Raw genomic sequence first — 22,246 nt, forward strand, 5'->3', positions numbered from 1 at the left:
GGAAATGCTCATGAAAACTGGAGCCTGCTCCGGTTTTTACCTTTTTTGGTTGGATCACTTGTACCTGAAGATGAGCCTGCTTGGCTTGTTCTCATGGACCTGAAGGACATCACAGAGCTTGTTGTTGACCCTGTGCATAGTGATGACTCGCTTGCATTTTTAGAAGGTAAAATCGTAGAGCACCGGCAAAGATACAAAGAGTTGTTCCCTGACACCAGGCTGCGACCAAAACACCATTATTTGGAACACTACCCTCAGATGATTAGGCTGTTTGGTCCAGTTGTCAACCAGTGGACAATGCGCTTTGAGGCTAAGCATAGTTTTTTCAAGAAGGTTATCAGACACACAAGCTGCTTCAAGAACGTGCCCCTCTCATTAGCCTCGAAGCATCAGATGATGATTGCTTACCATCTGAGCTCTCCATGTCTGAGCAAACCTGACCTAGAGGTCTCAGCTGTATCCACTGTACCAGTACACTTACTCAAAGAGGAGATGGCACAAGCCATCAGGCAAAAGTTCCCTGACACACCTGAGGTTCACCTCGCACAGTGTGTGACAACTAAGGGCATAACCTATAGGAAGGGAATGATACTGGCCCACAGAGCAGCAGGCGGATTGCCTGAATTTAGTGAAATGTACCAAATCTGTATTTTACATGAGTGTATTTTACATTGTGAAAGAGCTCAGTGGTTGGTACAGAGAGCATTATAGAGCCGTTGAACTCAGCCAACCACACATCAGTACATTTACTTTTGTGGCACCCAGTGAACTCAGTGATACTTATCCACTTGTTGAGTACAAGATTGGATCAGTCCGCATGGTGACTTTAAAAAGGCATACAAGGTGAGCTAGCAATGGAGTTGGAGGGGTATGATGATTAGCTTTTGTCTACGTTGGTAAAAGTGATTATGTGATTGTGCAGCTTTTTATATTCTTCCTGCATATTGTTGTGGAAAAAACATCACACTGTTGTAATTATGAAGATGGGTAATGATTATGGATTCATATGATTTAAAATGAAACTCTTAATCACCTCTTTATGCTATATTACTGGAAATCATGTGCAAAGCTGTTGACTGATTTATTATTACCACTAAAACGTCGAAGATATTAAGCCCAAAGTGTGAAGATCTGGATAATTAGAGGCTGAGTGGGGGAGAAGACTGTGTATATGCTTCTTTCATAGAAGATATGAAGGCCCAGTTGTAACACATGAGGCATATTTATGGCCCTATGCCCAGCAAAGTAGGATAGCTGTTGTTCAAGGACAGAGCAGGCCTAAAAATTGGAGAGTTTTCTATGCAAAAAAGCCAGCAGGGTAAGAATGCATAATGCATTCTGTGACCAACAAGCAGGGCTGAACGATTAATTGCATTTGCGATAATATTGCGATGTGACAAAACAATTTTGTAATCGCAAAAGCTGCGATTTTACTTAAGTCACGTGACAGAAATGGATCAGAAATGTTCAGACTGTTTATTTTTCTTTTAAGATTTAACCTTTAGAAGCGTGAGTTCAAAATATTTCCGACGGTCCCCACAGCGCAAGCTTTTTTTTCCAAACGGTAGCTAGCTAGTTTTAGTTAAGAAAGTGCTACGAACATGTTATTAGCCTACGTTTAGCTTTGATTTACCAAAATATTTTCGAAGAGGTACAGGCGGTATGTTTTCCTTAATTCTTTTTACTTTGTGTTATTTTGCTGACTGGAGATCAGTAGTATATATCTATATTTATTAATAATTTAATAATCGCATATTAAATCGCAATTGCAATATTAGTAAAAATAGGTCAACAAAGGAAAAACAAAGAAGTATGCATAATTTTTTACAATAAATAGTATTTTATAACTGTCCAAGTTTTCGTCCTGCCCTGTCACAGCTATATGAAACACATCATAAATAATATGCAGTATGCCTTTAAGAAAACTATTTACAGGGAGTGACATCATCTGATCATGGTGAAGGTGTCATTGATCAAGGGTAAGTCATTTCATTGAATTGTCTGACTACTTTTACTTTTTTCTGTTGCTCAATTTAAAGGGGACAAGCTTAAGGGTCAGGCCCTGTCATAGTAATTTCTCTGAGAAAGAATGGTATTGATAAATAGTAAAAAACACTTTTCAGAAGGTTATTAAAATTCCTGTGAACAAGCAAAACAGTTTTGATGCTAGCATATTAGCAGACAGAAAAATGGCAGCTAAAATGGCTGACAGTCAGGCCCTGTCACGTCAGGCCCTGTCACAGCCCTGTCACACAGGTGACAGGGCCTGACATGGCCTTAAAATTGATGCAATTATTCCTTGTTTCAGGCCTGCATTGCATGATTTTACATTTTGACTGTATATAAAGCATTTCACATTGACAATTACTCTTATAATAGCCATTACATTGTGAATTTTAAGCTAATGCTCTATTTTTTATGTAGCCCTCTCCAACATTAAGTTGCACATTGTATAGATATTTTAATTCACTTCTGTAATTGTTACTCTACTATATATACTCTGAGTGTCATTGACTGTTATTGCAGATTGTTATTAGATGGCTCCTGTTAGTGCAGCTGAGAGACAGAGGCAGTGTCGAGCACGACGGAATGCAGACCCAGAGAAAAAGGCACAGCATCTTCAGAGAGAGAGGGAGAAATGGGAAGAGAGGAAGGTTAACAGGAAGAACATTAATGAATTGAGCGAGAGAGCACAAAGACACAGGCGCAAGTTATGGAAAGAGCAGAAGCAAAAAAGTAGAAGTCCTTAAGAGGAAGGCCACAGATCCAGAGGCAGGGCCAGCTCCACAGGCAGGGCCAGACGCAGAACCAGGGCCTTCAAGGTTAGTTGACTATGATCACAGTGCTAATTTATAATACAACTTGTCTGCACAGTAATACCATCTATGTTTTAACCCTTGTGCTGTCTTCGGGTCACATGACCCAAAGGTTCATAACGAACCATTGTTGTGTTTACCCAATTTTACCCAATACAAAAACAAATTAAAATAATTTTCTTTTAACCTTTGCAATGTGGGGGGTCTGAGACAGCCCAACGGTTAAAAGAAAATGCTTCACTTTGTTTTTGAATGCGGTAAAATACGACGGTGGGTCACAATGACTGATGGGTCAGAATGACCCGAAGATAACACAAGGGTTACAAAAGGATATGCCAACACTCTCATTACAGTTTTCAAAATCATTACTATAGTGTGAGAGCACAAGCATAGAGCTTGGCAGCATATTGTCATGTGATTGTATTTCCGCTAAATGTATTCTATACACATATCTAAGTCAAATGTACTTGGCACATAGTAAATGTAATGTAGGCTGTTACTTTTTATGACTACTAGATCATCTTTCAGTGGTGTGTATATATCTTGCAGGCAAAGGACAGAGGGGCGAAAACGTTCAAAGAAAGAAAGGAAGAAGCTTTGGGCCAGAATAAAAGCACTAGAGGATGCCTTAGGAGCTGAGAAAAGAGAAAAAGGGAAATATAAAAAGAGATTCGACCGGTTGCTATCAAGGTCAGGGTCCCCAAGAACAAAAATTCGATATGCAAACCTAAAAGACAAAACACCAACAGCAAAGAGAACCCTATTCCATGATGCCTTGATTGCAGACCTAAGAGGAAACCTTCAAAATGCAAGTAATAGTCGGGAAAGACAACTTGCCTCTAACTTGGTGGCAGGGCAGATTATAAAGAAATGTTGGCTCCAGAAATATGCTCAAAGTGTCTTAGGCTTCACCCAAAGACGATGGAAATCCATAGGGGGAAATCCATACTCCTTCACCCAAAAAAAATGTGTTCGCTTGGGAGAGGAATTCAAAAATTGTGTGAAATATTTTTACAACAGAGACGACGTGAGCCGTGTCACCACAGGGAAAAGGCAGACTGTAACACGGAACAAGGTCAAGATGCAAAAGAGATTCCTGATGGACACCCTGAGGAACCTGCACAGGAAATTCTTGCCAGATAATCCGAGGAAATCTATTTCCTATTCTCTGTTTTGCAGACTGAGACCGTACTGGGTAGTGCACCCAACACTCTCTGATAGGGACACATGCTTGTGTAAATTACATGAGAACCTCGGCTTTGTAGTTCAAAAGCTTTTCAGCATGAAGTTGTGTAAGACCCCTGAGCTGGAGACGTTGATGGCGGAGATCTGTTGTGACCCACTCAACAAAGAATGCATGTACAATAACTGTGACAACTGTAAAGACAAGGACTTCCCAATAGTCGGAGAGTTTGAAGCCAGCATGCAAGTGGAATACATGCAATGGGTCATGGAGGACACGAAGGGACAAACAAAGGACAACACTGAGACAACCTACAAGAAGACAGTCAAAAAGAAGATTGACATCAGGCTAGATGACCTGATCTATCTCTTTAAAGACATGCTTGTTAAGTTCAAACGCCATACATTCAACATTAGACAACAATTTAGATATTGCCGGCAACTAAAGAAGAACCTGAGCGAAAATGAGAGCATTGTGCATGTGGATTTTTCTGAGAATTACACCTGTAAGTATTCTTCTAACATCCAATCAGCATATTATGGTGCATCGAATGAACAAGCCATATTACACACAGGAATCTTGTATGCTGGCCCAGATGCTCACCCATTGGGCTTCAGCACCATCACCTCATCCCGAATGAAGGGGCCTCCAGCTATTTGGGAACATCTTAAGCCAGTGTTAACCTTCATGAAGAACCTCTTTCCTGCCATCAAAGTGGTTCATTTTCTTAGCGATGGACCCTGTTCGCAGTATCGCCAGAAAGGTAACTTCTACCTCCTAACCACTCTCCTTCACAAGATGGGGTTCCATGCAGGGTCATGGAACTTTTTTGAGGCAAGTCATGGCAAGGGAGCGCCAGATGGAGTTGGTGGTGCTTTAAAGAGAACAGCTGATCGTCTGGTTAGCCTTGGTCGCGATATATGCTCCGCAACTGATCTGTTTGAGGCCTTGGTGGAGAGAGTGTAATGGCATTTTTTGATATAGTTACTAAGAATGTATTTTTAATAGACTGAGGTTGTGTTTAAACAAATGGATGTTGCAGTTGGTCTTAAGGTATTTATGGCATTGGTTTATGATGCCTGATTGAGAAGCTAGGGGCACGGAGGTTGGGGGATGTTTGAGTTCTGTGGCCTACAGGGAGATGGATAGATGGATCAGTTGATCTAGCAGCCCTGACCTTTTGGCCGAGGAGATTGTGTCCTGTGTCCTGTTTGTGTTTCATTAAGGGTATCCTTACTGTCCTCATTTAGAGAAAGAGCCGTGACATCAAAAGACTTTGGTCACTTGACCTGGGGGGTTATATTGTCTTAACTGTCACTGACCAGTGTTAGCCAATCACAGAGACCACTACATTGATGAATTGAACATTTATTAGGGGATCTGTTTTAAGTGTATAAAAGCACAAGCTTTATGATTGTTCTTTATCACTCTGGCGAACGAACTGTGGTTAGCACGTCCTTCGTTGTGACTGATCAGCAAAGCTTTGTTTAATATTACGTAATTGTATAATCTAAATAAATTGTATTAAACCCACATCTGTTGACTACTCAGATCTACACAGTGCCACTTGAATTTCCACCATTACAGAGAGACAGTACTCTGAAGCTGTTCTATGTCAGCGAAGAATGCATTGACGAGGCTGCGAAAGAAATGCCAGACAATCTGTCCCCAGTGCCAGGAACAATGAAGATACATCAGGTAATCACTACCTCTCCTGGACAGATGGTTTATCGAGACGTGAGCTGCATGTGCAGTGTTAACAAGATCCTTGAGTGCACATGCTACAACACAAAAAAAATCTGCTTCAATACACCAAATACACCTACAATGGAGGAAATTCAATGGGGCCCAGAAGCCATCGACCAGTGGTGCGTTGTTAAATATGATGGAAACCTCTACCCAGGCATAATAAAAGCCACTGATGAGCTGGAGGCTCAAGTCAAATGTTTGCACAGAGCAGGCGAAAACAAATTCTTCTGGCCCGTCGCAGATGATCTGATATGGTATACATTTGAAAATGTGATTGCTTTTATCCCCCTTCCTCAGCCCGTCAGCAGCCGCCACCTTGGGGTCCAAAAAGACATTTGGGCAAAGCTTGTCCAGTTCAGGGATGACTGGAAAAAAACTTGTGGCTATGTGTTCATATGTACCTCAAGCAGGATTCTTTGCCTTCATTGTCGTTTCATGATTATTGTTGTTTGCTTTTTCATGTGGCCACCTTAATGTTAAGTGGACACAAATGAAGACATGGATTTTTTAATGGACCATAAAATAGTGATTTGTTTGCAATATGTTGAACATACTAATAAACTTAAAGATTAACTTAAAGATGAACATACTAATTAACTTAAAAGAAGATACAATTATTATTCCCCTGTAATATTGTTAACATGTTTGTGAATTAAAGATGTGTTTGGACAATATCACTTGTTTTCTAATTAAGTCATTGGTTGTTTAGCCAAAAACTACTTGGAATAAAATCAGAATAACATTTAGTCAGGAATATTCGTTCAAACTTGCTTAAAGAGTGAAAACACACATTTAAATGTAGCAACAAAAAAAAAAGTCATGCCCTGTCACAACACCGTCAGTCCTGTCACACCACTGGCCACCCTGTCACACAAGGTATCATGAATATTTCAAAATATGTGCTCTCCTCAGGTGTGTTGATCAGGTTGAAGATATGTATTCAAGAATGTGTATTAAAAATATCCCAAGTATATGGTGTTTTTTTTGCAATGATGTGACTGCCGGATAGGTATGATGTCATAATCTTTCACTATAATTATCTCTAACATTGAATTTATTTATATTAAGGTGTACAAAATCATGTTAAATATAATTAGGGACACATGACAAACAAGAAAATGTTATTTGTGACAAATAAACTCACTAGGATACCCCATTGCCATATACAAATCTGTCTGTTACCGGGAATGGCATTTTAGCAGTGAAAATGCGTAAAAATTTATATAATTTGAGTATAAAACCATGCTGAGATGGCACAATAGGCAATTCTAACAGTTCAATGTGTCCTCCATCTGAATCCATGTTCAGATCCAAGAATAAAACACATTTTCCCCAAGATTTTTGGGACTGAAAATATCCGTTTCTGGTAGAATGGCCCTTGTATACACTTTTAATATTATTTTACATTGTTTTGGAATTAGCTACTTTAAATTACCTTCATTTAGTTTACTATTTTTTTTCATTTTTAATATATACAATCAGTGGTTTGTATATACAAGCACACAAGACACTGATTCATGTAGATAAGTTGGTGTTTTAATGTATGAACACACTCAATCGAACAAAAGAAACGTATGGAAGCAAATTGTTACCAAAATTCAAATGAAAATGCATTTCCAGAAATGCATTTGCATTTTAAGAATGTGGCTGCATTATTTGACTCATAAATGAAATTAGTAATCAATCATCCTATTTGCATTTTAATTTTCTTCTTCAAGAGTGCTCAATCTTTCACTTAATTAAAATGAAAAAGAAATAGACATTTGAGATTTAATTTTCAAAACATGCCCCAGCAAATAGATACCAAAATTCAATTTGAAATGTAAAATTTGAAAATTAAAATGCATTTCCAGAAATGCATTTTCATTTTAAGAACGTGGCTGCAAAATCGTGACCACAATTCAAATTCAAATGCATTTCCAGAAATGCATTTTCATTTTCAAGAACGTGGCTGCAAAATCGTGACCACAATTCAAATTCAAATGCATTTCCAGAAATGCATTTTCATTTTAAGAACGTGGCTGCAAAATCGTGACCACAATTCAAATTCAAATGCATTTGCAGAAATGCAAAATGAACGAAAAAGCATTCTGAGCGGCGCAGCAGAGTGACGTCAGTAGCCGCTCTTCTTCAGCTCCCTGCTGACCGAGCTACCCATCTTGTTCGGTAGGGAGCGGTGTGCACATCTGCATTGCATTACATTGCAAATGTGCCGAGAAATTGATTGAATTGCCGGGTCTTTAGAGGACGCATCACAGACTGAGCAACTTGATGTCAAACAATGAATAAAACAGTGGCAGAGCCACTATTAATGTGTAAATCTGTGACGGCAGAGTATGCAGCCAAGCTCTCCATGACTTGTTCTACTCGGTCACGGGCATCAGACTCAGATATATTATTAGATTCTACCTGTTCAGCTAATTCTAACAGTGTTTGCACAATTTGAGGGAGCGCCATGGTCTGTGATGCGTCCTCTAAAGCAGCGGTCCCCAACCTTTTTTTCGTCACGGACCGCTTTCATGTAAGACATATTTTCACGGACCGGCAGAACGGACTGGGAGGAAAGATAGGCCCTGGACAGCTGCGCTGCTAATGCATGTACATTCTGGGTTTGATGTGATCCTAGTTAGTGACTTCCACACCTAGTTTAGCTGATTTAAGCGAAAAATAGTTTTTGGAGTTTTATGTAAAATAAACAGCCGTTTTTTCAATTGACCCATCTTTAAGTTTCTTAGCCTGGTTTTCCATCGTTATATTGTTACTAGCTAGCTTTCGATGTGTCAGTCCCACTGTTGTGTGTGACTGTAAGCTACGACAGTGACACCCGAAGTTCCTTATATCCAGTTCAGACCTATTCCAAAATGTTGTTTGATTGCTGTCACGGCAGAAAATCCCGCTTGCTGTTGGAAATGGAAGCAGGGTTTTCAGTGCTTTAGTGGCGATCTCAGGATAGCCTTCATCCAAAACACCGATAGAGTTGTTGTCTCAAACAGGCTTCATTGAGTGGTAACTATCACTTGTCATGTGTCAAGAGTAAGAGACGCGCATGATACCGTTCAATAAAGCCCACAAACTTGCTAAAAAATGAGTAAACACACGTCTTTGCAGAGCTTTTTTGCTCAGGGGAAAAGGCCCGCGGAGAAGGAGAGAATCAGGTCATTTTTCAGAATAAAACCTCTTTCAGACTCTGATAATCAATTAAAAGGAAATAATGTTATTAATTCTTTTTTGTGCGGCCCGGTACGAAATGACTCACGGACCGGTACCGGTCCGCGGACCGGTGGGCACCGGTTGGGGAACGCTGCTCTAAAGACCCGGCAATTCAATAAATTTCCCGGCACATTTGCAATGTAATGCAATGCAGATGTGCACACACCGCCCCCTACCGAACAAGATGGATAGCTCGGTCAGCAGGGAGCTGAAGAAGAGCGGCTACTGACGTCACTCTGCTGCGCCGCTCAGAATGCTTTTTCGTTCATTTTGCATTTCTGCAAATGCATTTGAATTTGAATTGTGGTCACGATTTTACAGCCACGTTCTTAAAATGAAAATGCATTTCTGGAAATGCATTTGAATTTGAATTGTGGTCACGATTTTGCAGCCACGTTCTTAAAATGAAAATGCATTTCTGGAAATGCATTTGAATTTGAATTGTGGTCACGATTTTGCAGCCACGTTCTTGAAAATGAAAATGCATTTCTGGAAATGCATTTGAATTTGAATTGTGGTCACGATTTTGCAGCCACGTTCTTAAAATGAAAATGCATTTCTGGAAATGCATTTTAATTTTCAAATTTTACATTTCAAATTGAATTTTGGTATCTATTTGCTGGGGCATGTTTTGAAAATTAAATCTCAAATGTCTATTTCTTTTTCATTTTAATTAAGTGAAAGATTGAGCACTCTTGAAGAAGAAAATTAAAATGCAAATAGGATGATTGATTACTAATTTCATTTATGAGTCAAATAATGCAGCCACATTCTTAAAATGCAAATGCATTTCTGGAAATGCATTTTCATTTGAATTTTGGTAACAATTTGCTTCCATAGAAACGGTGTGTTGACACACAATTGACGGTGTTGACAAACTAATAAAGAACCAAACGGATTGAAGACATTTACCTAGTTTTGACATGGCAAAGGGAGAGAGTATCAAGGGAAAGTGGATCAAACGTCAAACAAAGAGTACCTGATGACAGGATCTTTAAGGCACACATGAAAATGTCAAAATGTTCCTGGTATCAAAAGTAAAAAGCAAATGTATCTGGAGGTCCTCTATTGGTCATTGAAGTGGAATAATATCACACTGATGTAATTATGCAAGATGAAGAATGAGTATGGATTATATGATTTTTATATGCCTTTTAATCACTTTTATACCTTTATATGTTAAACTACTGAAAAAACCTGATGCAAAACCATTGACTATTTAGTATTTCCCCTAAGATATAGAAGGAAAATTAAGACGAGAAATGTTAATCTGGATGATTGGGGCTGGGTGTGAGAGAAGGCTATGTGATCAGGCTTCTACCATAGAAAAAATACAAAACCCAGCAGTAATGAGGCGATTTTACAACCCACGGCCCGGAGCTCGATGTGACTGGCCTTCAAGGTCAGAGCGGGCTACAAAAAATAGATGATTTCTCTATGCACCTGTAATCTAAAGCCTTTAGAGAGAGAGACCAATAGAGTGTAAAATGAATTATGCATTTGTGATAAACAATATTGAACCAATAGCAAATTTACAGAACTGAAAAGGTTTTGATATAAAAGAGTATGTCCGAAGAATATTTCTCAGTCTGATTCTGCAGAATCTGGCTCACGTTTGAAAGGAATCACCCTGTTTGTATTGGATTCTGATTAAACACTTTGCATCAAACTCTGGAAGTTTTTTGTGCCGTTTCAAACTTAGAGAAACTAGAGAGGGTACAATTTCTGGGGAAATTGTAGGGTGTGCTTGCTTGCGTCGGTTGGACAGGGGTCCGTTTTTTAATGACATTTTTACAACTGATATTTCTGTATTTTATATAAAAATGCATACTTATTATTTATAAAGATTACATAGATTTAAAAGCATTTTTTTTTTGCTGCTCATTTACAACTGAAAATACGAGTGAAGTGTAGAATGAAATGGATGTCTTCTCATTTCCCCTGCAAGAGGCAGCCTCATCGTTGAATCAAAAAGAATACATTTGGCAGACCGGTGTACAAATGGACCTAATCTCTATGACTTAAACGTCCTTTTAAGTTTTTCCCTTCTCGTGATATTTTCATGCATTTAGCCTACTCATTGCATTCATTCATTAATAAAGAACCCCCTTTGAAGATTATTCTACGACGTTACCCGGCAGTAGAAGATGGAATCGCGATTCAAACAGTACCATCTGCTAACTGAAAATATGCCCCCCAAAACGTAAATAAGCTTGACATTTATTTAGTGGAAAATCGCTCATTCATAAAAAGCTCACTGGTAGCGATCATTGTAAGGTAATAACGCAAAATGCGATATAGCCCTGTGTGGAGAAGCTGCCCCGGTAAATTCTACTACTACGGTACAGTACTAGACTACTGCTGTGTTCGTCTCGGTAGCGATTGCGTTGGTTGAATTCGATTAAACGTTCCGTTGTACGGTTTAGGCTTAAATGAATTATTTTCATGAACAGATTGACAAAGTTTAGGCTGTGGCAATGAAGTTCAGGTTAGTAGTTAGATAGACTTTTGATTTAAGTAAGGGGAGTGCCGAACATGTTCTGTCGCCGTTTGACTTCCTAAACAGCTGTGTATGTTAGATGTTTTTGTCGTGTGTCTCGCGTAGGCTACAGCGTTGCAGTGATACACTGGATTGAAACCACAGGTAATGATAATTTCACCCACAAATCGTTTACTTGTAATCTAATGTCATAATAAATCCTACAACGAAAATGTATATGTGAGGAATGTTTATTTTAACGATTGAAAACAGATACATCATAGACCACTTTAGTATGTGTTGCCCGGGCAACAGAGGCTAATGTCATGCTAATGCTTCAGTGAAATAGTAGACTACCGTTTCCGAAAGTAGATGTGGGCCTACTTCCTTAATAATATCAGCTAATATTGTACATTACATTTCATAATAGTGTTTCACATCACAAAGTAAAATGAGTAAATAGTTATCACCCTGGCCGCTTTGCTTGTGGCGTTTCTGCAGCTGCCTTGCAGTAAAGCTATAGTTAGCCTAGCTATCCCCCAAGTTAACAGATGCGAAACGAATGTTCTGCTACAGGTAGTCACGCGTGTTTTCGTGACGTTAGTGACGTAGTGACGTTAGTAACGTCAGTGACTGTGGCTAGCAAATTAGCCACCGTTAGCTTCACTTTTCGCCACAAAAACTTAACTTAAGCCCAAACCATGCAACGGAACGTAAATTCCAATAGAAGCAACGCAATCGCTACCAAGACGAACCTTTTGACACCGCCGTTGTGTATGTAGGCCAAATATTGACTGAGTTTTAGGGGGGCGAAAATAAACAATAATAAATATATATGTGAGAGAACAAAGGTTGTGCTCTCGCCGAAGGCTTGAGCACACCCAATTAACCCAAGGACTTAGTACTTTGATTTTCTTCATCATCATCTATATTTGAACTAAACTGTAAATTTAACAACTGATTTGCAAGAGGATACAATAGGCTGAGAACTAACTAAAAAAGTTATGTAATAGCGTTAATAGTGTACACATGTTGAAGTGTAACAGGATCCAGAATTCTCCCAATGTATTTCCTGACTCCTTCCAAAGGCTCACTGAAAATATGAAAAGTGAACAATTAGACTCATAATGTCAGTGTTTCTGTAAATGTTTAATCGGTTGAAATTTCTGTTGTAATTCCAGCTGTACATTAACACAGGGGTTCAGACAGGTAATTCATCTTTTTTTCTACAGGGCCTCAGGCAGGTAAGTTCTATGATTTGCTTCAATTTAAGTAAATATATAGAGTTTTATCTGTTATTGCTGCCTTCAGTGTAGAGCAAAGCATTACATATAATCATTTGTCTAACCTGCGGGACTTGGGCATTGGACAAGAGGTGTCGAACATGTCTACACTCTATGAAGTCCATAACATCAGGGGCTATGGCATAGAGCTCCCTGGTCCGGCTTGCTTGGAGGGGACAAGCTGTCCCTGTCAGTTTCAAAAGGACATCTTTCACTGGACAGAAACAGACATCCCTCCTCCAATGTTTTGGGTGAAAATGGGCAGTAGGACCACGAGGATGCATAAACTCAACTTTCACAGCTTCGTTTTCTATATCTACATCAATGGACTTTCCTAACCACCAGTGATCATCGTACACCACTGCCAGCCAATCCCCTGTCTCAATGCTGTTGATAGTTACGTACAGTTAGGTCCATAAATATTTGGACATTGACACAATTTTCATCATTTTGGCTCTGTATACCACCACAATGGATTTGAAATGAAACAATCAAGATGTGCTTTAAGTGCAGACTTTCAGCTTTAATTTCAGGGTATTTACATTCAAATCAGGTGAACGGTGTAGGAATTACAATACATTTTATATGCGGCCCCCCCCTTTTAAGGGACCAAAAGTAATTGGACAATTGGCTGCTCAGCTGTTCCATGGCCAGGTGTATGTTATTCCCTCATGGGAGTTCGTTATTTCATTGACAAGGAGCAGATAAAAGGTCTAGAGTTCATTTCAAGTATGGTATTTGTGTTTGGAATCTGTTGCTGTCAACTCTCAATATGAAGTCCAAAGAGCTGTCACCATGTCACCAGTGAAGCAAGCCATCGTTAGGCTGAAAAATCAAAACAAACCTATCAGAGAGATAGCAAAAACATTAGGTGTGGCCAAATCAACTGTTTGGTACATTCTTAAAAAGAAAGAACGCACTGGTGAGCTCAGCAACACCAAAAGACCCGGAAGACAATATTGAACCAATAGCAAATTTACAGAACTGAAAAGGTTTTGATATAAAAGAGTATGTCCGAAGAATATTTCTCAGTCTGATTCTGCAGAATCTGGCTCACGTTTGAAAGGAATCACCCTGTTTGTATTGGATTCTGATTAAACACTTTGCATCAAACTCTGGAAGTTTTTTGTGCCGTTTCAAACTTAGAGAAACTAGAGAGGGTACAATTTCTGGGGAAATTGTAGGGTGTGCTTGCTTGCGTCGGTTGGACAGGGGTCCGTTTTTTAATGACATTTTTACAACTGATATTTCTGTATTTTATATAAAAATGCATACTTATTATTTATAAAGATTACATAGATTTAAAAGCATTTTTTTTTTGCTGCTCATTTACAACTGAAAATACGAGTGAAGTGTAGAATGAAATGGATGTCTTCTCATTTCCCCTGCAAGAGGCAGCCTCATCGTTGAATCAAAAAGAATACATTTGGCAGACCGGTGTACAAATGGACCTAATCTCTATGACTTAAACGTCCTTTTAAGTTTTTCCCTTCTCGTGATATTTTCATGCATTTAGCCTACTCATTGCATTCATTCATTAATAAAGAACCCCCTTTGAAGATTATTCTACGACGTTACCCGGCAGTAGAAGATGGAATCGCGATTCAAACAGTACCATCTGCTAACTGAAAATATGCCCCCCAAAACGTAAATAAGCTTGACATTTATGTCAAGCTTAGGCTGAAAAATCTTAGCTTAGGCTGAAAAATCAAAACAAACCTATCAGAGAGATAGCAAAAACATTAGGTGTGGCCAAATTAACTGTTTGGTACATTCTTAAAAAGAAAGAACGCACTGGTGAGCTCAGCAACACCAAAAGACCCGGAAGACCACGGAAAACAACTGTGGTGGATGACAGAAGAATTCTTTCCCTGGTGAAGAAAAACCCCTTCACAACAGTTGGCCAGATCAAGAACACTCTCCAGGAGGTAGGCGTATCTGTGTCAAAGTCAAAAATTAAGAGAAGACTTCAGCAGAGTAAATACAGAGGGTTCACCACAAGATGTAAACCATTGGTGAGTCTCAAAAACAGGAAGACCAGATTAGAGTTTGCCAAAAAACATCTAAAAGACCCTGTACAGTTCTGGAACAACATCCTATGGACAGATGAGACCAAGATCAACTTGTACCAGAATGATGGGAAGAGAAGAGTATGGAGAAGGGAAGGAACTGCTCATGATCCAAAGCATACCACCTCATCAGTGAAGCATGGTGGAGGTAGTGTTATGGCGTGGGCATGTATGGTTGCCAATGGAACTGGTTCCCTTGTATTTATCGATGATGTGACTGCTGACAAAAGCAGTAGGATGAATTCTGAAGTGTTTCTGGCAATATTATCTGCTCAGATTCAGCCAAATGCTTCAGAACTCATAGGACGGCGCTTCACAGTGCAGATGGACAATGACCCGAAGCATACTGCGAAAGCAACCAAAGAGTTTTTTAAGTCAAAGAAGTGGAATGTTCTGCAATGGTCAAGTCAATCACCTGACCTAAATCCAATTGAGCATGCATTTCACTTGCTAAAGACAAAACTGAAGGGAAAATGCCCCAAGAACAAGCAGGAACTGAAGACAGTTGCAGTAGAGGCCTGGCAGAGCATCACCAGGGACGAAACCCAGCGTCTGGTGATGTCTATGGGTTCCAGACTTCAGGCTGTCATTGACTGCAAAGGATTTGCAACCAAGTATTAAAAGTGACAATTAGATTTATGATTATGTTAGTTTGTCCAATTATTTTTGGTCCCTTAAAAAGGGGAGGGGCACATATAAAATGTGTTGTAATTCCTACACCGTTCACCTGATTTGGATGTAAATACCCTGAAATTAAAGCTGAAAGTCTGCACTTAAAGCACATCTTGATTGTTTCATTTCAAATCCATTGTGGTGGTATACAGAGCCAAAATGATGAAAATTGTGTTAATGTCCAAATATTTATGGACCTAACTGTATATCAACAATAGCACCCTCAGGACCTTTCAATGGCTCCTCTTCCATTTCATTCACCAAATCTTCCATATCATTGACCGAATCTCCTGCTTCTCCCAACTAGTTTTCCATCTCCTCCATCAACATGGCCAATGGTCGGCTCTTCCTGGCCCTTGCCTCAGTCTGCTGCTCCTCTGAGCAGTCTCTTATACAAAGAGTAGCTGGGGAAAAGCATTGGCAATCCAATGGCTCACTGCAAAAACATGATAGCTGTCTGTTGCAGATGCAATTTTGATGTGGGAATACCTGGTGTATTTGTCTTGTTGATGGAACCTGTTTGAGGTGTTGTGAAACAAGTGTCTGCCGTTCTCTTTACTGTTCCTCCAATGCCGTCGGGGGCACCTTTTCCGTGGGATGTTGGGAAATAATTCCATGTGGTCCTGCTGAAGCCCAGAGTGGGTGGTACTTCAGACATGAGGTAAAAGTTCTTCTTATTCTTATACTGCTTACTGGGGCCATATGAACAGAAGTGCACAGTAGTAACTGATGGATATTTAGTCCGTATATCTCTAAGGACAGGATCCATGTGAGTCCAGATTGCTGCTGCATCTTGTCTCTTAGACTCTGACACTGAGCAAAATGTCCCCTTTTCACCCTTGGTGTAATACATTCCAGTATGAAGAGTTAACTGAGGTAAGTTCTGGCCAAAATGGCAAGCCTGAATTTCAGAAGCATATTTACACTTCCAGGATTCTGAAAAATCAACATGAACAATTACTGTGTTCTCACTGCATGTTTTAATCAATTCTCTGTATGCTTTTGCCTGATTGTGAACAAGGCACACGTGTTGTTGTCTCACTTCTAAGTTTCTCCTCATACAGATGAAGCAACTCAAAGACTCCCACTATGCAAGTTGAGTTTCATGTTGAAGTGGATCCCACTGGCTGTTTGGTCTTTAACTCGCTCCCACTGCCTCCATTGAACACTGATTCCACTTATCTCTGGAGCGAGAACTGTATGCTTGGTTTTGCACCGTAAACAGGTGCGAAGAAGGCAGGCCTCAATTGCTGGAGTGCAACAAACTAATTGAAAACTATCCTCCAGTTTGATTGATTTTAAAGCACCTGATGACCTCAGAACCTGAAGCATCAAGTCTACATTCTCATGATGACGACACAGACATGTACTTCTGTCGGATGCCTTAGGTGGTGTTACATAGAAGGGCCTGAGAGTACAGAAGGATCAGTAACTCAACTTCATACTCACGTTCTTCTTGAGAAAGTCACTATGGAGGTTCAGCATTGAGTCTGTTAAAATCATCCTTTGATGTTTCATCTTGTTCCTGTTGATGGTGCCTGTTTTATCAGTTGTCATGCGAGATGAGTTTACAATGAACTCCTTAACAGTCTGGTTTATAGACCAATTTGTTGTTTGTAAACATTCGGGATGCGCGCGCAATGTGGCTGAAAAAAAACGGGAAAGGATGGCATTTAAAACGGCAAAAGGACCACACGCATCATATAAATAGTTAGATTTAAAAAGACCAAAATAGTCGAGGAGGACAGCCTTTAAGAGAGAAAGCGATTCCCAATTGATCTGTCGCATCAGAATTTTGATTTGGGTCACGAAAGTCTTGAAATTCTTGAGAATGTTGCCCAGTACAGACCGCATAGTCGAGCGGCAGCCATGTCTTCACCTCATGTGAAAGACACATTACAGTCAATTCTACATCTAAAAAGTCGAGCAGGGCAGCTTTCAAGAGATATGGGAATTCTGCTTTTAGCCAGCTGGTCCGATTATTTTTGTGATTTGTTTAAACTGGCAATCTGAGTGAGACTGCGTCCCCGCGTTACACTGTTTTGACGTTAGACTCAGTCAGACTCGGGTCGCTCACTGGCAGTGTGCACAATGTTGTATTTCACTCCATTCTACACTATAAACGTCAGGGAGGACTGCATTTTGTAGATACAAGCCTGCTAAAGATAGCCAGCATCTCGGATTTCTTTAACCACGCCTGTTTCATTCGTCATTTGCCTGAGAAAGTGACCTTCGTTAGCCAGGCTAGTTTTGCCCGAGCCAGCCTAGTTTTGCCCGTTCACTCCATTCTACAGTAAAAACATCAGGGAGGACTGCCTTTTGTAGATACGAGCCTGCTGAAGATAGCCAGTATCTCGGATTTCTATAACCGAGCCTGTTTTATTCGTCATTTGCCTGAAAAAGTGACCTCCGTTAGCCAGGCTAGTTTTGCCCGAGCCAGCCTAGTTTTGCCCGTTCACCATTCTACAGTAAAAACGTCAGGGAGGACTGCCTTTTGTAGATACGAGCCTGCTGAAGATAGCCAGCATCTCGGATTTCTTTAACCGAGCCTGTTTCATTCGTCATTTGCCTGAGAAAGTGACCTCCGTTAGCCAGGCTAGTTTTGCCCTATCACTTGGTCAGGCTATTTAAAGGTATCGGGGGTCAAGTGACTTTTGTGCATGGACAAATGAAACGTAAATGTACATTTCAAAAAGTTAATGTCAAGCTCTGAAATCCAGTGGCCAGAGATATATGATGACCTGATCGACACTCCAAGTGTATTATACCTGGGAGAAGTTCGTCTTTAGCAGCCGACATGCCCAGTTGAGCATGCTTGACAGTCGTGTGACGTAGGGTGCAAATTGGTCTATACGTTGGAGATATGTTGCCTTCTTATGTGTCGTCTGTTTTTTGTCACTCATTAACTTGTAGCTAACACCAAACTGGCGAAACCTATGAAGAAGCCGATACGTCTACCTGTTTTTCGTCCGGGCCCGCCCGCGGGACCGAAACACTGCCCCCTACTCCCCCTGTTACTACGCACTAAATGTTAATAAATATATTTTTTAGACTACTACACATGTAAACCCCAATTTGCTCACTCAACATAAAAAATTTGTGGAAACGGCTTGCACACAAATTTTAGTTTAGTATAGCACAGTAACATCAAATTCATGAGTACACCAGACACAAAATAACTGTGTCACATCAACCTTATCTGACTGGAAATTAATGTCTGTGTAACACAACTTTTTATATCACACAACTAAATAATTTGTGTTTTTTGAACATTTAATGCTACAGCATATTAACAGGGAATGTATATGTTATATGACATAAAACTACTAGGTTCACTGAATGTAACTTTTTAATTTTCAGACCAGGCCCGCCCGCGGGCCCGAAACACTGCCCCCTCCTCCCCCAGTTACTACGCACTAAATGTTAATAAATATATTTTTTAGACTACTACACGTTATACATCATTGGAAAGCTACGATTCTTGTGCTTGTAGATATGTAAACCATTTCAAGATCGAGTCACAACAACAAGTTTAGTCAACGTCTTTGTCCAGTCACCACTTTGGTGTTGTTTACAAAGCCAAACGTCTCTACTTACCCTCAAAGGTTCCGTGTCGTCCAGGTATGCAAACAACACATCAAAACTTGATCTGCGTACATTCCCAAGGGTTCAAAGTATCTAACCATGTAAAGTAATTTGTCCAAATACAATGTTTTACGTTCATGAATAGCCATTATCCTTTGTTTCATTATGCAAGTTAGCCGACGGAAGAAACAACTTGTTCACATAAGTGTTATTTTCTCCGGTTAGCAACGGAGTATTTACGATATGATAGGAGCTTCCATGTTCCGTTGACAGCCCTCTAAAGCCAACTAGGTCTGTGCGTCCTGCCCCCCCCCCTGCCCCCCGTACGTAACGTAAAATGTTAGATTCTTCCAACTTAATCCCAATTCGCCAACTCAAAAGATTTACTGGAACAGCTTGCACACAAAACATTCCTGTACAATAACATAAACATTATGAGTACATCTGACACTAAATATTGAGTTGTTTAATGTATATAGTTATGTATTTTGAGCACAAACAGTGATGTAACTAAACCAAATTATTTTGTGTACAATAATATGTATAATATGCTAATATGTATTTAAGTCTTATGGTCAACTGAACATTTAGTTATTGATTGCCCAACTAGTATTTCTTTAGTGCAATTAACAAAGATATTTCAAATCAAGGTGACACATTTGTAATTGTACATCTGAAGTATTCATTTTTGGTTCTTTTAAACATATTTATTATGTTATACAAAACATTCCTGTTGTGTGCATTAAGCATGAAAACATTGCCATACACTACAAAAACCATGTATAGGTTGAAATTCACTAATCAAAAGAACCTCAAATACATTTCTTCCTCTCCTCACTCAACATTGTCCTTCTCAACTTTTTTTTTTATGAAAGAAAAGGTGCAGTGGTCTCTAAATCTTTTCAAGAGCTGTAGTTTACAGTTTATTTTTTAAGGACAGTATCTTAGGTTTCATTTTGTCTCCAACCACATTCAGAAGGACTTTCTGAATAAACTCAAAAGTATGTGTCATACCTTTTGGGTACTCAGCCTGGAGGACATACATCAAGCCGTACAAGTACAAAAAAGCATCAGCCCAGCACTCCTCCTGCAAGACTATCTGATCCATGAGGAAGACTTTGACTTCAAGGGGATGAAATGGCACCATGTTCACATCCTCACTGTCAGCAATGACGGACAAATTGGCAGCAGATCTCTGCTGTGCCTTGGTCTGCACCCTCCTGGAAAATATGCCAACAACAACATCTTTGATTACATACTCTGTGATGGACATATCTTCTGTTCTTTTTTGTACACCCCCAGTACTATAGTTACCTTATTTTGTTACCAAAAAGTGTGCATAAAAGAAAATCTGCCATGGAAATTAGGGTGGCTTAAAATAATACTTTGACCTTTGCTAAATGCACTTTTTTGCTGTTAGATGACAAGATTATATATCAATCTTATGTTTGCATGTGAAGCACAGAGGTGTAGCTATGAGGAAGGAGCTCAGCTTGTTTTCTATTTGCGTACAGATAAAACAAACTTGATTAGAACATGTTAATCAGTTTTTACATTTTGAACTGAACCAAGCTAGCTGTTTCCTCCCGCTTTTTTTCTTTACACTAAACTGAACTACTCCCCTCCTGGCTCAAGCTCTGTACCTAACGAACAGAGGTTGTGTAGATTACTTTATTGATCACAAGAAAGTGCTATGTGGAATGAGGACTGACTATATCTTTCTGGAATGACGCCAGACATGTCCTTGCAACAATGGCTGACAGTAATTCCTTGCTTAGTATAAGTTAAGATTTATTGCTGTATTTCTGGTGCATTTAATGGGAAAACAATGTCATTTCTTACATATCTGACATATCAATATGTCAAATTAAATCTGTTAAGATAGTCGTAATGTTGGTTTAGATACATTTTCAATTAAATGCCCAACCGAAAATTGCTTGCCCATGTATAGTGAATATTAGCCCACCTTGCAGGTGTAGAACAGCTCTGTGTTGTACTCTTGCAGCAGCACTGGTAGACACCGCAGAACTGCAATCCGGTCCACATTTATGTCTTGTGTTTGCTGTATTGAAATATAAGGGGCTTTATAAATGAGAGAAGCAATGTAATGCTCGCAAGTTGAGGTGGACAAAATAAAGTAGAATACAGTAAAGAAAGCATCAGATTTTGGTCAGGGTTATTTCCGACGATTCTGAACCATTAACATATGCTCACATTTACCCCTGTACTAATCTTCAGTATCTGCTTGGGGCATTTTTATAATTTACCTGAGAATATTCATTTAAGATGGAAGAGATCTTTTGGGAACTTTGACCAGATTTCCCCTGCATCTGTCTGGCTATAGCCAGCAAACGATCCAAGCCGTGTGTCGATCCAATGCAGCATACAGTTATACAACCCTCAGCCGCTGGTTGTTGATGCGTTGGTATTCTGCGCAAACCTGATAATAACAAAGTGACCTCAATTACTCCGCCTTAACATCAAAACATACGTTAAAACTAAGTATATAGATCTCAGATAATGGCTAACACAACACACATTGTGACAGGTATGTGGGAAAGTTAACTATCAAATTAACTACCTTCTATTGCTCTAAATGCATGCACTTTATTTACCTGGTGTTCCAGGAAAACAGCTGGCCATCTTTCCAGAACATGCACCACAGGGGGACTTGAATTCACAATATCAAGCCTTCTTGCAGCAAATGTCCTGCTCATGTTGGTATCTATCACTGATAAATCTATGCTGTCTTTATCTGTTTTTTGCATTTCCATCGACAAGTTAACTCTGAGCACTTCCAAAGTTTCTAGTGTTTCCCCCTGGGGAAGCTGTGGAAGAAAATTAACTTCTGCACATCGTGGACGATTAATGGAGGCATGTGGTGAAGCTGCATCAGGATTGGCTTTGCTTCTTCTGCCACTGTTTACCTTGACCTCTGGACATCCGGATTTTGACAACTTGCGCCTGTAATTGTTCATTTTGTTTGTAAGGCTGTCCTTCCAGCCATCACAGCCATTTTTGGACCCTGTCTCCTCTAAACATGGATGATTGTTCACCAAGGCCTCAGCAGCATGAAATAATTATCTGGCACTTGGGTAGGCTTTGTACTGTTAGATTGCACAACTCATACCATCAAGGATCTTGCTCTTTTGTTCCTTTGTTAAAGTCAGACATCTTCCATGTTGTTGTTTTGCAGCATT

At 39.7% G+C, this 22,246-nt stretch overlaps 1 protein-coding gene across 1 annotated transcript; it reads left to right on the plus strand.

Annotated features, from left to right (window-relative positions):
• The first annotated feature begins 1,928 nt into the window (after positions 1-1,928).
• On the plus strand, positions 1,929-4,965 carry LOC134026588 (uncharacterized). The gene is made up of 2 exons (XM_062469479.1): positions 1,929-1,979; positions 3,366-4,965. Exon 2 carries the CDS (start codon positions 3,898-3,900, stop codon positions 4,963-4,965), a length of 1,068 nt encoding a protein of 355 aa, XP_062325463.1. The 5' UTR covers positions 1,929-1,979; positions 3,366-3,897.
• Positions 4,966-22,246: the final 17,281 nt, after the last annotated feature.

This window comes from Osmerus eperlanus, chromosome 9 (genome assembly GCF_963692335.1).
Source record: "Osmerus eperlanus chromosome 9, fOsmEpe2.1, whole genome shotgun sequence".
Classification (NCBI taxonomy): Eukaryota; Metazoa; Chordata; class Actinopteri; order Osmeriformes; family Osmeridae; genus Osmerus; species Osmerus eperlanus.